General features: G+C 34.0%; 1 protein-coding gene across 1 annotated transcript; it reads right to left on the minus strand.

Moving 5' to 3' along the window:
• Nucleotides 1-167: 167 nt before the first annotated feature.
• On the minus strand, nucleotides 168-14,045 carry LOC134259801 (fibroleukin-like). Its single transcript, XM_062742404.1, has 5 exons — nucleotides 13,705-14,045; nucleotides 12,373-12,517; nucleotides 11,880-11,976; nucleotides 11,546-11,713; nucleotides 168-232 (listed from the first exon to the last, which is right to left on the minus strand). The coding sequence occupies exons 1-5, from the start codon at nucleotides 14,043-14,045 to the stop codon at nucleotides 168-170; spliced, it is 816 nt and encodes a 271-aa protein (XP_062598388.1).
• Between the last annotated feature and the right edge of the window lie 841 nt (nucleotides 14,046-14,886).

Genomic DNA, 14,886 nt, shown 5'->3' on the forward strand with positions numbered 1-14,886 from the left:
TTGTACTGGAAACATGTGATCCATCAATAAATGTACCTTGCCAAGGTTATATCCACTTTCCAGGTGGATACTGCCCGTTAAGGTAGGCGTCGTGGCAAGAGTTAAACCACCATCCACCAGTTCCTGCCCAATCTGTACAAGGATCTGATGCGGGGTCATCGTCTTTGTCATAGGTAGAAAATTTCACCCCCGTTTATGTTGTTTACCCCTGCACCATACCGTATCCTATCGTCTGTAAAATTTAGACAAAACAAGTTATCTTTACAACATCCATTTTTTCAAACAAATCTTTATCACGACAGATTTTATAATCTGAATGAGGTCTTATTCTGTTTATTTTATAAACTGCTTTCAAACATTGTTTTGAAGAGACATGCATATTTCTTGATTTTTGACATCTTCCTCACTTCATTTATTTAGAAATAAAACTTTGAAACTGATTTACTTTAATTAATTGCTTAAAGTTCAATAACCTGATGGAAAGGATATATTTGCTTACCATAGGCGTCGAAAATGGGAGAGAGGGGTTGGGGTTGGGGGCTTAGCTCCCCTTTCAACAGGCACGTTGCAGTGTAGTCAAAGAAAGGTAGGTGATGGTGTTTAAAAATACAAGATGCCCATGGGTCTTATAGGTCATCTTCAGGAGAAGGTTGAATTTGGTTCGTGTTTTAAACCAGAGGCCATGTAATTCACAATTTTGAAAGAGGCTCCATTGCTCATCATAACTATACACTTAGTATGCTTACTGTGATTACTCAATACCCAGAGGCAGAAAAGAGGAACAAAGAACAAATGCATTTCCACAATATGTACACTAGTGCCCCACCCCAAAGGAACCCCTGACCCTTTTCCACGCATTTAACAATTTTGTAAAAGATACCTTCTCTCATCAAAAATCTTTGATTAGGACCAAAAATCAGATTTTAAAAGCATTAAGTAAGTTTCATTACATATTCATTAGAGCCCGCCCCAACTAGGTACCCCTGACCTAGGTGACCCAAGGGCCATCAAATTAACGATTTTGGAAAAAGCAACCTTCCTTATCATAATTATGTATTTAAATCATCGGCATAATACTCAGGAGCAATGGAGAAGAAGAATTAGTGCATTTTCACTATAAAATTCACAGACCTCCGACACTAGAACCACTAGAACCACTTTCCCAGGGGTCTTGAAATTCACAATTTCGAAAAAGGCATCCTTCCTTATCATAACTATGAACATAGTTAATTTGATTAACATTCAGGAGCAACTTTAAACCCCCTCCCTACGAAATAGGATTTTTTTGGTTTGGACAATGGACAATTTTCTTTTATTGTTTCGGGATTTATTATTTTTTTTTTTTTTTTGCTTGTCAAGTTTCTTTCAGGTTTGAATAATTTTTTATAACCTACTTTCAATTTGCTTCCGATGCCAATGCTTACGTTTCCAATCAATTAAGAAAATTGAAAACATGTCTAATTAAACTTTATATTTAGATGTGTCTCTTGGGCGTCGGAACCGGGAACAGGAGTAGCCCCCTTCCCCACTTTCTTTTTGCAAAGATAGACATCATATAGGTATTAAACATTGGGGCGTAGGGTTTACCCCCCTCACTTTCAACAGACACGTTGCAATGTTGTTGATGAAGGGTAAGTAGTGTTTGAAAGAAAAATTTGGTACTGAAAGAAGTTTAATCATACCCCGCCCCCCTCCCTCACGAAAAAGGATTTTCGTGTTAGACAATAGACACACTTTCCTTTTTCTTTTCTTTTTTTATTTTTTGCTTGTCAAGTTTTTTTTTCAGGTTCGAAGTTTTTTCTCTTTGACTTAGTCCTCCACTTTCTATTTTCTTTCGACGCCAATGTGTTTGAGAAAGAGTAATTCTCTATATTAACGAGGCTAGGGGGTGGCAGCCATTTTTAGACTATTTCAATCTCCTTTAAAAGGAGAGCTCCATATAAAGATATACAAAATGATCAAATTTTAAAACTAAAATATATGAATTTTTTCTTTGCCAAATGATAGTTGACAGCTAAAGATACCGTATCTAAAAAAATAAGTTAAATCTGGTGGTTAATTTGGGATAAAATTGTTGACCCACCAGCCTCCTTATCATTAAATTCATTTTTATACCCCCCGCTTGAAAAGCGGGAGGGTATATAGTGATCGGGATTTCCGTCCGTCCGTCCGTGTTTACGAGAGTGCATTTATTGGGTATTTTTCATGCCAAGATTGTACTTATTGGGTACTTTTTGCTTATTGGGTATACCCAATAAGAAGTGTCGCTGAATATGTTTAAAACACCCTAATTGGGTATTTGCAGGTTAGTACCCAACAAAACTTGGACACGACGATTTGTCCAAAAAAGTGTCCAAAAAAGTTGCTTTCACGGACGCACCGTGTTTTGTTGTTTCAGTTTTACATTCGGAACTCTAAATTCTCGAGAGTTCCGAAATTCAACTTCCGTTGATCCTGATCATAACAACGTTTGTTTTCATGGAAAAAAAATATGGCGACTAAGAAACACTTAATGTCAACAAGATTGTCTGATTGACAAGAGGAAAGGTAAGTTTATTCGATTAATATTTATCTATTGCTGGGTTCTTGTTTAAGGAAAATTGATTTTAATGTAATTTTAATGTAATTTTGAAAACAATTGTGCACAAAATTTAAAATAGATATCGGAACAATTAATCCTAAGTTGCACTTGTTTGTATTTAGAATTTTCTCTGTCTTTTTAACTCGCTTGAGGGCGAGAAGTATTTAGTAAATGATCGTATATTGTTAGATAATCTTTAATAAATCGAAAGTGTTTATTATTTAATTTTATATCATAACCAACTAAGTATGTTCTGACAATGTATATTGGATAGGGAAATGAAAATTTTAACAATCGTGTGTTCATAAATCAGCTGTAAATTATCGGTTCATGTAGACAGTATTACAATCGCAAAGTGAGCTGAGATGATGATAAATAGGATAAATAGGATAATTGACAACCACTAAATAATTGTATGTAAGTTTATCTCATCTGATATATAACTTAAGAGATTCATTGTATTATTGAAAATCTTTCAGTCAAAACAGTGCTTCTTTCTGTCTTTGATTTTGACTGAGTGTCTGCTTTATTTTGATTTTTTTTTAATTATTGTTTTTGTCATTTGTTTTAATTAATTTAAAACAATACTGAAATTGATATAGGGCTACTTAAACTATTTCACATGATGGATGTGCAATTAGCATCGCGCTACACCCGGGGCTTCCATTTCTGAGGATGGGGCTAGTGGTTTTCTGCACTGAGGAATCCCCTTGGGCTATTAGGAATTTTAAAATACACATGTAATACATGAATTCCCCCCTTTCCTTTGTTTAATATAGCAATATTTGCTTTTACATATATGCTTCACAGATATCTCATTATTAAATTATATACATTTACTCAATCAGCTCAATGATAAGTGTTTTTTTTTAAGCCATATATGGCGTAACTGATCAAAAAAATATATTTTTGAAAAATACAAAATTAAGTAAAGAAATATAGTCAATACATTTAAAGTAAAGCTTTTCATACAATTCGGAGCACGGAGAACACCTCGTTTTATCTAATTATTAATACGATTTTATCTTCTCTGTAATGTGTTATTTAAATCTTTTGTATTTTCTTCCAAGTCGGAGAAAATTCCGAGAATCCAAATTAAATTTCGATATCTTTATAACGCAATTGACTTAGATTTTGTAATTTACGGAAAATTTCTATCTTTATCATGTTTTATAAAGTAATGATACAAATAATAAGTTCTTATAATTTTAGTCTAATAATTTTCATTGTACATACGCCATATATGGCTTTAAAATATTTGTTTTTAGCGATATTTTGACAAGAAAATAACATCCATAATTCAACGGATTCAAGATTACTAATACAGGATTCTCCACAAGGGGTTTTACCATGGAGGTGCGCCATGGTTAAATTTGTGTGCGCCATTGTTAAATTTGCTGCGCCATGGTTAAAATCCGCGCCCGCCATGGTTAAATTTTAGAATTACTAGCGAAAATTAAATTCAACTTTAATTTTAAAAAGAATCATTTGTAGTTAATACCCAGGGGCCCGTTTCATCAAAGGTCGTACGCCCAGTCGTAGCGCTACGCCGGCGTAAAGTCGGGACTAGCACGAATATTAGCATTTCATTAAAGAGCGCCTGACTAAATTTAGGCCATAATTTTACGTCTACTCATGGGTAGGCGAAAGTTAGGGCGTAAAGTTAAAATAAAGCCTTTATATCAATTTAAGCGAGTTCTAAGGAAAAAATGTAAGGTTCTAAGAAGAATTTAAAATACAAACAATTAATTATTTTATTATACATATTATGAAGAGGGGGAGGGGGGTGTTGTTACAATTACTTGGGGACGTAGTTGATTTGAGTAATAACGTACTCAAATAATATTTTGATAAATTTCTGCTGAGAAGAAAAGATTGTCTTATTAGAGATTTCTTACGTTTTGACAATGCATTCATACACATTTTATTAGGTATTGTATGCCTAAGGTATTGTAAATCAATTTACATATATAACTGTATTTCTACACCCCGCTTGAAAAGCGGGACGGTACATGTATATGTACATGTATATACTATTTAGTAATCGGGATGTCCGTCCGTCCATCTGTTACGCTTTGGGGGTACCCATCTCTATCCGCAACTCCTTTCATATCACTGATTGAAATTTGGTGAAATTTTCACAGATTCTTTTATTATATATTGCCATTTTGTGCCTTATTGTACTTTTTGATCATGGACACTGCCTTTATATTTATATGGAAGGCGGGGGATATCTTTTATTGAACTCATTGCTTACGGTACCACTAGTTTCTTTTTCATTTACTAAAAAGAGACCCATTTAAATTGTCTATTTTGAAAAATATTTTCCAGCAGCATATTTTCTGAAAAACAAAAATTACAAAACAACAAAAAAATAAAAACATTCGTGGATCCAGAGGGGGTCGGAGAGAGGGTTCAGAATCTCCCGAATTTGCAGATTAATTAACATTGAATGTACAGATTACTTAGTTAAGGACGAAAGTAATTACAATGTATTTTCCTAGGTATCTGGGACAAGTGATGTTCCCGGCGAATCATAGACCCCAACCCAGGGAGGGGGTTGGGGTCTCATAGACAATAAGAGAATTTTTGAAAGTGGTAATAAATTATTGCTTTTATAATATCGATGTAAGACGGTGATAATTACACAGTTAAGTTCAAGAATGAATTATTCCTAATTTTTTTCTCAGACAAACATTGATGCAGAAGACATCTTTAATTTTCATAACTTTGTTTAAAAGAGCAAATCTTACATAGCATAAGATAATCTGAGCGCATATAAAGCACATATAAGATGAAAATATACATGTTTTTGATTTCCTGCATTACTTACATTTTAATGAAAACAAAATAAAGAGTAGCTGTAACTAAATTTTAAAGACAGAGACCACACAAGCAGAGAATTTTTGTAAGAATATCTTTGTAGTCATTTTTCCAAACCCCTCTCTCTCTCTCTCTCTCTCTCTCTCTCTCTCTCTCTCTGTGTATATTTTTAAAACGGTACATCACATTTAATCTGCAGATAGTAAAGAATTTTTTTTCTATAACTGAACAATTATGAATCAATTGAATTGACAAAAAATTAATAAATACAGAGAGGATTATCTTACATGTACCATAATAGTAAACGTGTAAAATTTATTTCTTGACTCAAAATGTGTTCATATGTAAACCGTTTGCATTTTGTTTTCATTATTTTTGCTTGCATATACATTTCTTATTAAAATTTTTAAATCTTATTCTGTCTCAAACTTAATTATTAGTATTTGTCAGTAGAATCAGTATTTATCGAATCATGAAATTTATTATCAAAGGCGAAGTTATTAACCTGTATCAATTTCGGGAAGAGGGGGTATGGCTGTAATTAAATTTCCAAACTGAATAGTTTTGCTTAATTCCGAAATACAAGTACATGTACTGTCCTTTTCATCTTTTCAATTTATTAGACTTTTATTATTGAAATATTGTAAAAAACTAAAATTGGTTTCTTAAAAGATGCATGTCTCTTACATAACACTATAAACCCATGCATGTTTCAATTAGTGCAAGTATTAATTTATCCATAACTTGTGTTATTCTGTACTTTGACGTGCTACAATTTATACATGTTTGTACGCTTTGGGCAATGTTTATGTTTTTGGGCCTGCGCAATGCAACGTTGTTAAGAACTTAGTCCTGTGACTAAGCGTATCTTTTACGACTAGACGTACGCCACTTGGTGAAACGCAAATTACGCCTAACTAAATTTTGGCATAATCCCCAGAAGTACTCCTAAGTTACGGCTTAACTTTACGACTTTTGATGAAACAGGCCCCTGACTTTTTTCACGATGAACCTTTTTTCAATGTTACTTTTTAATTTTTGCCTCTTTATTTGGGCTTGTCACTTTTTACTCGGGGATAATAACTTTATTGCAACAAAACTGTGGATTAGTACTTGATTTCCTTTATTGCACAGGGATGACTATGATTTAATAGCACAAAAAGTTAATGGGTTTACGTATCATGTGAATTTATATGATTAATGCTTACCTGTGATTTGTGGATAACTAGAGATAATGATTCCTTTTTTCCATTGATATTGCATAAATATTTTCCAAAGTATTATGTTACAATAAATTGGTTTAGATTTTTTTTATGAAAGTAATCAATAATTACAATGGAAATTAAAACCATAATCATGTTCATTGAGGATTTTCAATATGTAACAGGTCAAACAGGAACTTCAATTGTGAACATTGCAGAGAACACACCCATCAGAAGATGACCCTCAGAAATAGGACAATTGTAAGTAATTAGTAAAATGAACAGGAATACTTCATGCCAACCATAAGATTTTAATTTTAGAGACATTTTCGCTTCTTAAATTAGAAGAGATAGAGGGAAAAACTTGTACATACTACATAACTACTAGGCAACCAACCTTTAACTGCAGGAAAGCTTTTGATATGTGCAATACAGCTACATAAAACCTCTTTAGTATTCATGTTAAGTTTGAGAAAGTCCCTTAGTATTTTTTCTAGTTTTTGCCAACATTTTCGTGCAAACTGTTTGCTTGTTTGTACTACATGTATCATTTTATTTTAAATTCTTCAGATGCCCTTTACCTTTGCCAGTTTATAATCGTTTGTTTTAAGGGCATCTGAGGGTTGGTTCCAGAACTTAATTGTAAAGTAAATACTGGGGTACTATACGGTCATAGGTTATGTTAATACATGTATAACATTTTGTTCTGATAGAGGTGGCATGCAGGAAAAGAAACAATACTAGATATCACTTCAAAGGAATAAATCAGCTTCATCTTATATGTGTATTTTATTTAAGGATCACTACTTCATGTCTGATGTGCTGAAAGTTATTTATAACCTGTTTGACTGTAATTTTTCATATTTTCAACTTCTATCCAGCTTAGTCAATTTCAATTAAATTTTGTGCAAAGCATACCCCAGGAAAGGGGGATGGAGTGTCAAGTGTGTCTCTGTCCCTGTCAATATAATTTCAAAGCAGTTAGTAAGGTTTGGGTCAATTTTAAATCCTCTTTAGCAGAACCATTGGGCTAAAAACAATACTAATGTGAAAGCTTTATCATTAAGTGTAGAGATGTTTTTGAAGACTGATAGTGTTACATTAGAAGTCTAAAATTTGCAAGGAATAGATGTAAAATCTTTTTAAAATCTTCTTCTTAACAATCAGAAACTAACATACTTCTAATTAATATGCAACATCGTTTTGTGTGTTGAATGATGATTCCATTTTGATAAAATTATGGCGGATGGGGGGGTAGGATGAAGATGCAGTTAGACATAGAAGAAAAAAAAAGAGTTGATAAAATTTAATTGTTCTTCCATTTTATTTATCAATACATATTTCTGAATAAGAAATATACTTCTACTTTTTGGTTGGGTTTGATCAACATAAAGGATGATCTTGCTGTAGTCAAGAAAAACATGTTTTATACGGCAAAGAAATGCCTTTATCTAATTGCAGAATGAATAAAATGGACAGAGGCAGAACTGAAGGAGATGCATGAAATGAGGAATATTTCAAAGATTGCCTGAGCATAACCACTGCTACTGGATAAACATATGGCAATATAAAAGAGCAGGGTCAATGGAGGTATCATACAGTATAGGCCATGAGAGACCCTGAAGAAGAAAGTATTGAACAGAAACAAAAATAAAACCATTTTGACATTTATTGAAATATAGGATCAAAGTCTTACATGTAAAATTTGGGCATATAATGACTTTTCTCTAGCTCTAAGACTTATAACAGTGATGATTTGATTTAATATCTTTATCCCGATTTGTCGAAAAGATTTGGATATAGTGCATCAATTATTTTAAAGTTTTGATACAACGAATTCATTCATTGTACTTGTAACTGAGTTTTCTGGTGCGACACTGTTTTATCGGCTTCAAAACTAAGTTTGTGATTTCCAAACCAGATTAATGAGATCATGTAATATCTTTTTTACATCGGTGACTATTTAATCCATTCTTTTACATCTCAGAAGTATTTTTATTATTACAGGGAAAATATGCATTGTACATGTATCTGTAATAAACAGGATTATAGAAATTTTCCATATAATACAACACAATCTTAGCAACTGAGGGCAAATATTTTATTAAGGGTGTGATCTATTTATCAATATGGTTTTCAGTATCTTGCTCTACCTGTAATGACTTGCTCCAAGTTCCAATATTTAAATTTAAATTTTGCAAACATGGTTATAAAATTCTTTAAAAGCCAAATAGTTTAGGCACAAAATGCTTACATATTTCCTATCATTTGTAAAGTGTACACTGAATGAGATGTGGAATGTTAGAATTAAAGTATTAAATATGTTTTGGGCTTATGTATGCTTATGCAGATAAATTGAATTCAACTAGGGAAGATAAATGCCATACTTATAGGGTTTGCAATCTAATGCTAGAGTATAAATATCCAAGACAAATTTGACAATTTTAATGAAGGGTATAAGTAACCCAGAAGAATTGGACAGGTAAACATCACCTGTTGGGTTTTATTCTAATGCTGGATTGTAATATCCAAGAAGAGCTAAACCAATGTCCAATACCTATTGGGTTTTCTTTCTTATGAAAAAAAAATTTGAGTAACCCAAGAAGAATGTCCAATACCTTTTAGTTTATATACTATTGAAGGGATGAAGATATCCAAGAGGAATTGGACAGGTGTCCATTACATGTTGGGTAGTATTCTGATGAGGGGATTCTCAAGAAACCCAAGAATTAGACAAGTGTCCATTGCCTGTTGGGTGGGATGTAGATATCCAAGAGGAGTTGGACAGATGTCCATTACCTGTTGGGTGGTATTCTGATGAAACAATTCAAGAAACCCAAGAAGAATTGGACTGTTGGGTGGGATGTAGATATCCAAGAGGAGTTTGACGGATGTCCATAACATGTTGGGTGGTATTCTGATGAAACAATTCAAGAAACCTAAGAAGAATTGGACAAGTGTCCATTACCTGTTGGGTAGGATGTAGATATCCAAGAGGAGTTGGACAGGTGTCCATTACCTGTTGGGTTGTATTTTATGAGGAGATTCAAGAAACCCAAGAATTAGACAAGTGTCCATTGCCTGTTGGGTGGGATGTAGATATCCAAGAGGAGTTGGACAGATGTCCATTACCTGTTGGGTGGTATTCTGATGAAACAATTCAAGAAACCCAAGAAGAATTGGACAAGTGTCCATTACCTGTTGGGTGGGATGTAGATATCCAAGAGGAGTTGGACAGGTGTTCATTACTTGTTGGGTTGTATTTTATGAGGAGATTCAAGAAACCCAAGAATTAGACAAGTGTCCATTGCCTGTTGGGTGGGATGTAGATATCCAAGAGGAGTTGGACAGGTGTCCATTACCTGTTGGGTGGTATTCTGATGAAACAATTCAAGAAACCCAAGAAGAATTGGACAAGTGTCCATTACCTGTTGGGTGGGATGTAGATATCCAAGAGGAGTTGGACAGGTGTCCATTACCTGTTGGGTTGTATTTTGATGATGCAATTCAAGAAACCCAAGAATTAGACAAGTGTCCATTGCCTGTTGGGTGGGATGTAGATATCCAAGAAGAGTTGGAGAAATGTCCATTACCTGTTGGGTGGTATTCTGATGAAACAATTCAAGAAACCCAAGAAGAATTGGACAAGTGTCCATTACCTGTTGGGTGGGATGTAGATATCCAAGAGGAGTTGGACAGGTGTCCATTACCTGTTGGGTTGTATTTTGATGATGCAATTCAAGAAACCCAAGAATTAGACAAGTGTCCATTGCCTGTTGGGTGGGATGTAGATATCCAAGAAGAGTTGGAGAAATGTCCATTACCTGTTGGGTGGTATTCTGATGAAACAATTCAAGAAACCCAAGAAGAATTGGACAAGTGTCCATTACCTGTTGGGTGGGATGTAGATATCCAAGAGGAGTTGGACAGGTGTCCACAACCTGTTGGGTTGTATTTTGATGAGGAGATTCAAGAAACCCAAATAGAATTGGACAATGTACACATGTTCAATTGTTCTTGGGTAGTTTAATCCCTTCGTCAAAATACAACCCAACAGGTATAGGACACCTGTCCAATGCCTGTTGGATACCTTCATTCTGTCCAACATGTAACGGGCATTTGCTTATTATTAATTGGTCATGACTCAAAAAGGTTTCTCCTTGAATACTTAATTTTGTTATTCAAGAAAGTTTGAACAGAGTCTGAGATGTATATACAGGTGTATATCCTTATTGCTAAGAAGAAATTAGTTAGATGTTACAATAAAAGAGCTATATTACAGAAATTGACAAAAATATGGGTTCAAAACCAAAGGTTTTCAGTCTTGTCTGAATTTACCAGCAAACATTTAATATATAATATAAATTTGAAATGAATAAAAAACAATAAGAAAAAACCCAATAAAATACGGACACGAGGATTAATATCCAATAAGATTTGAACAGTAACTACCCAAATAATGCTCTCTCGTGTGTACACTTTTTTTGTTTCCAATAAGCAGTATCCAATAGGACTTGGACTTGATGTACCCAATATATAACCAAATGTGTGTCCGTCCGTCCGTCCGTCCGTCCGTCTGTTACGCTTTTTCTCTTATCCGCAACTCCTCTTATACTACTGAGTGAAATTGAAAGAAACTTTCACAGAATCTTCATTACATATTGCCATTGTGCACCTCCTATTTTACTTTTTTATTCGACACGTATTTTAGGTTTTCCAGAGCAAAACATGGACATTGCCATTTTTTGTTTACCTATGACGTCACATAATAGAAGCTTCTGGATAACATTTGACGGGACGAGTTATTCCTCTTTACACATTACCGTAAAACAATATAAAGCAACACATCGACATTATGGGAGGCGGGGGGTATCATTTAGTGAGCTCATTGCTCACAGTACCTCTAGTTATAATAGGGCAAAAACACTCCTCTTCTTACCTAACGTTCCTGTCGCTTTTCCGGCAATATGCAATGTGTAATCGTCGTCTTCTCCGGATATAGAGAACGTGTCATACTGTCTATAGAGGGTAGTGCCGTTCTTTGCTGTAATGCTCACATACAACAAACTGCTGTTATCCTTTGTCAGTTCATGTATGGCGTCATTACCTTAAGAAAAAAAGCATTTTAGACTTTATTTTTCGAAAATATTAAATTTATTGAATCAATCTAAAAACCAAAAGAAAATTTTAATATGTTGGGAATGTGGAGAGAAGAGACTGTATTTATTCACATATTTATGTCATGAGTATGATTAGCTTAGAAAGTATATAACCTATCCAGTAGCTCGTTGATGGATCGCCAAATCCATCCTTATATTCTTCCCAACTTCTGCTGAAATTTACCTTGCCATCAACTCTACTCTGTATCACCTGTTTATAATATTTTGAAAAGTAAATCATTAATTCGTTTTAAAAACGCACGTATTTTATCCATCAATCATAAATCTTAAGAGATAGAAATAAAAATTATTACTTTTTGCATACTCAAAACATTATCTATCCGGCGGGGAGTTCAGAACTTAATCAAAATAATATATACTTTTTTTAAAGATGTCTGAATACTAAAAACATTCCCGCAATTTGTACCGCTAAGGCAATTAAGGAAATCTCAATTTTTTTTACACTAAAACTTGTATAATTCAGATGATGTGTATTTCAAAATCTTGCTATAAGTAAACCTTTGCACCTTTTCGTAAATTAAGTTTAAGAACCAATTTTCAATAGAACCAGTAGTGTTCGGATTAGACAAGTGGTAACTGTACTTACAGTCCACCCCCCTCCGGCCGTTGACATATCACACTGGACTTGTATTGGATTCTTCTTGGAATCATAATTGTCCCATGGATAGATATCATATACAGCAGATGTTCTGATACCATTCTCATATAATTTTTTGCAGTCTTTCGAAAACCTGTAATTAAATGATGTTGTTGAATTTATTGATTGATTGATTGATTGTTTGATTAAATGTATGTTGTTTTGTCAACATATACCGGCGAAGGGCTTCAAATTTAGACCTATACTCGGCACTTACGGACATTGAGCAGTGAGAGATTTTTATAGTGGCAACGCCTACACGGCCGGGAGACTTTGGTATGAAAGATCTCATCCGAAGACCTGTGATTTTCACTGCATGTACCCGGCACTTGGCCAAGGAATAGTCACTATATTTGTTCACGTCTTATGTTTGAAACCGCACTCAGAACGTGAATAGAATCAAGTTTTCTTTTTTCTCGTATTTCTTACATCGTCGTTTGAATTTGATATCCCTAAATAAATTATATATTTCATGAAGATGTTAGATTTTCAAAAGAGATCGTTGTAAACCTCTTGAAAAAAATACACTGTGCTTCATATACAATTTTCTGGCCTGGGGGGGGGGGATTAGTCAGGTACATTATACCGTATAGCGGGTTTTCTTGGCGGTTGTAAAATTTGGCGTTTTGCCTTCTCAAAGGTATGCCAATAATTTTGGCGTCATTTATTTTAGCGGACAGAGGGTTTCAGGCCTTCACAGATGAACACTAAGAAGAGTACTGACTATTTTAGCGAAAACAATTTTAGCGGGCTACAATCAAAACGCCAAAATAAGCCAAAATTAAAACCCCGCTAAAATAACCCGCTATACTGTATGACGTTTCATTAAATACCACAAGTAGTTCTAAGATTATCGGTTAACAACATCTTTGTGACAATAAACATACGTTGAAAGAGTAACACTGGTACAATGATAGTTTGCGGATAAATTAGGGCAATGGAATTCCCTTGTATATAAAGGACTTGTAGAATCAACCTTTTTTATGGTGGGGGAAAGGGGAGGGAGATTAGGAATTTTCCTAAACTGACTAAGCCAATTTTCATTGCCAAAATATTAAGGTTTCGTGTTTCCAAAAGGGAAGGGAGTTCAAGGTCATCTTTTCGTTATGTTACATAGAAATTCAATAACTGAGTTTAATGACTTCAAATTCCAAAGGAATCCGGAACCCGACCCCTTCTTTATTTTCGGATGAAAACTAAGAAAATAGACTCTTTTAGAATTTTATTTCCTACATTTATACATTGTGTCTTTGTATTTTGTACAAAGCACTCACCAGTTACATGGAAGAGATTCTCATCAGTTGTGTGTTGGATACGTTTTGAGCTGCACGAAGATTATCCAGAGAAAGTGAAAATCTTCGTAAACTGTCTTCAAAAACTTGTACACGTGAACTTAAGTTATCTTGTTTCTCTGTGGTCTCCATCCGCTTGTTCAAAATTTCTAATTCTTGTTGGAAAGCAGTCTTAGATTCATTTAAGTTTTGAATATGTTCTGTCAAGAGAGTTTTTACATCACCTAGCCTTAACATATGTGCTTCATTACTGTTTTTGTTGTCTTTTATCTCCATCTTCAAACTCTGAATATTCTGTTGAAACTCTTTTTTCTCTTCTTCCTTTGTCATTTTTAAATAACCGAATGTTTTATTAAACTCTCCGAGCTGTTTTTTGATTTCTGTAGTATCTAAAGTTATCCAATCATTTTTTTTTTCTGTAGACGAGAAGTTTGGTTTTTGAGAAAAAGTAATTCCTTCTCGTGTAAAGTCTTTAATGATTCTATGTTATGGTTATTTTGATCACTCAGAGCCTTCAGTTCCTTGCACAGTCTTTCGTTCTCGTCCTCCATGTGACGGTTTTTCACGTTAAGAGTGTGTAGTTCTTCTGAAACGTCATTCAGTTTCTTTTTCACATATTCTATATCATTTTTGCTATCTGTTGCATCCCACACCAAACCCTGCATTTTCTACATCATTGAAAACCGAACTAAGCTCTCCTGATTCAAGATGTCCCTTAATACATTTGATACTTTATCAGATGTGATACTACCCAATACATTTTGTGCTTGCAAGGCATCGTTTTCTTTTGAATTCAGCTGACCAAATCTCTCAAAAATAGAGAAAAGTAGATAAATTAGTTTAAAAGTTCCCATCTCTAGTGAGCTTCTTTAAGCAGAGCTTCACTTTGTCCGAATAATATTGCTATTTAACAAATGTATTTATACAAAATTAACAGATACGCACTTGACATCATGTGTTTAAATACTTGACAACAAAACTTTGTCTAGGGCCAAAGGATGTTTCTGACGAAGTTTTATATATGTATGTCAAAAAGACTTCTTATAACACAAGGATTTTTTTATTACTTAAATACTTATACTTTTTGAAGTATAAGTGTATACTTAAACAACCCTCTGTCCACGAAACGTGTAAATGGAAATTATTTATTACCAATTTACAATAAGTTTTT

The sequence above is a fragment of the Saccostrea cucullata genome, unplaced genomic scaffold, assembly GCF_032062105.1.
Source record: "Saccostrea cucullata isolate Sc308-1 unplaced genomic scaffold, CSIRO_AGI_Scuc_v1 ctg12542, whole genome shotgun sequence".
NCBI classification, from domain to species: Eukaryota; Metazoa; Mollusca; class Bivalvia; order Ostreida; family Ostreidae; genus Saccostrea; species Saccostrea cuccullata.

Bases quoted from the DNA above. Each gene is read 5' to 3' on its own strand.
- LOC134259801 (XM_062742404.1), bottom strand. From the start codon at position 14,045: ATGACAAAGGAAGAAGAGAAAAAAGAGTTTCAACAGAATATTCAGAGT. The intron at 11,714-11,879 runs GTTATATACTTT...TTTTTTCTTAAG, and splicing joins ATCAACGAGCTACTGGATAG to GTAATGACGCCATACATGAA. The intron at 233-11,545 runs GTAAGAAGAGGA...TAAATTTTACAG, and splicing joins AAAAGCGACAGGAACGTTAG to ACGATAGGATACGGTATGGT.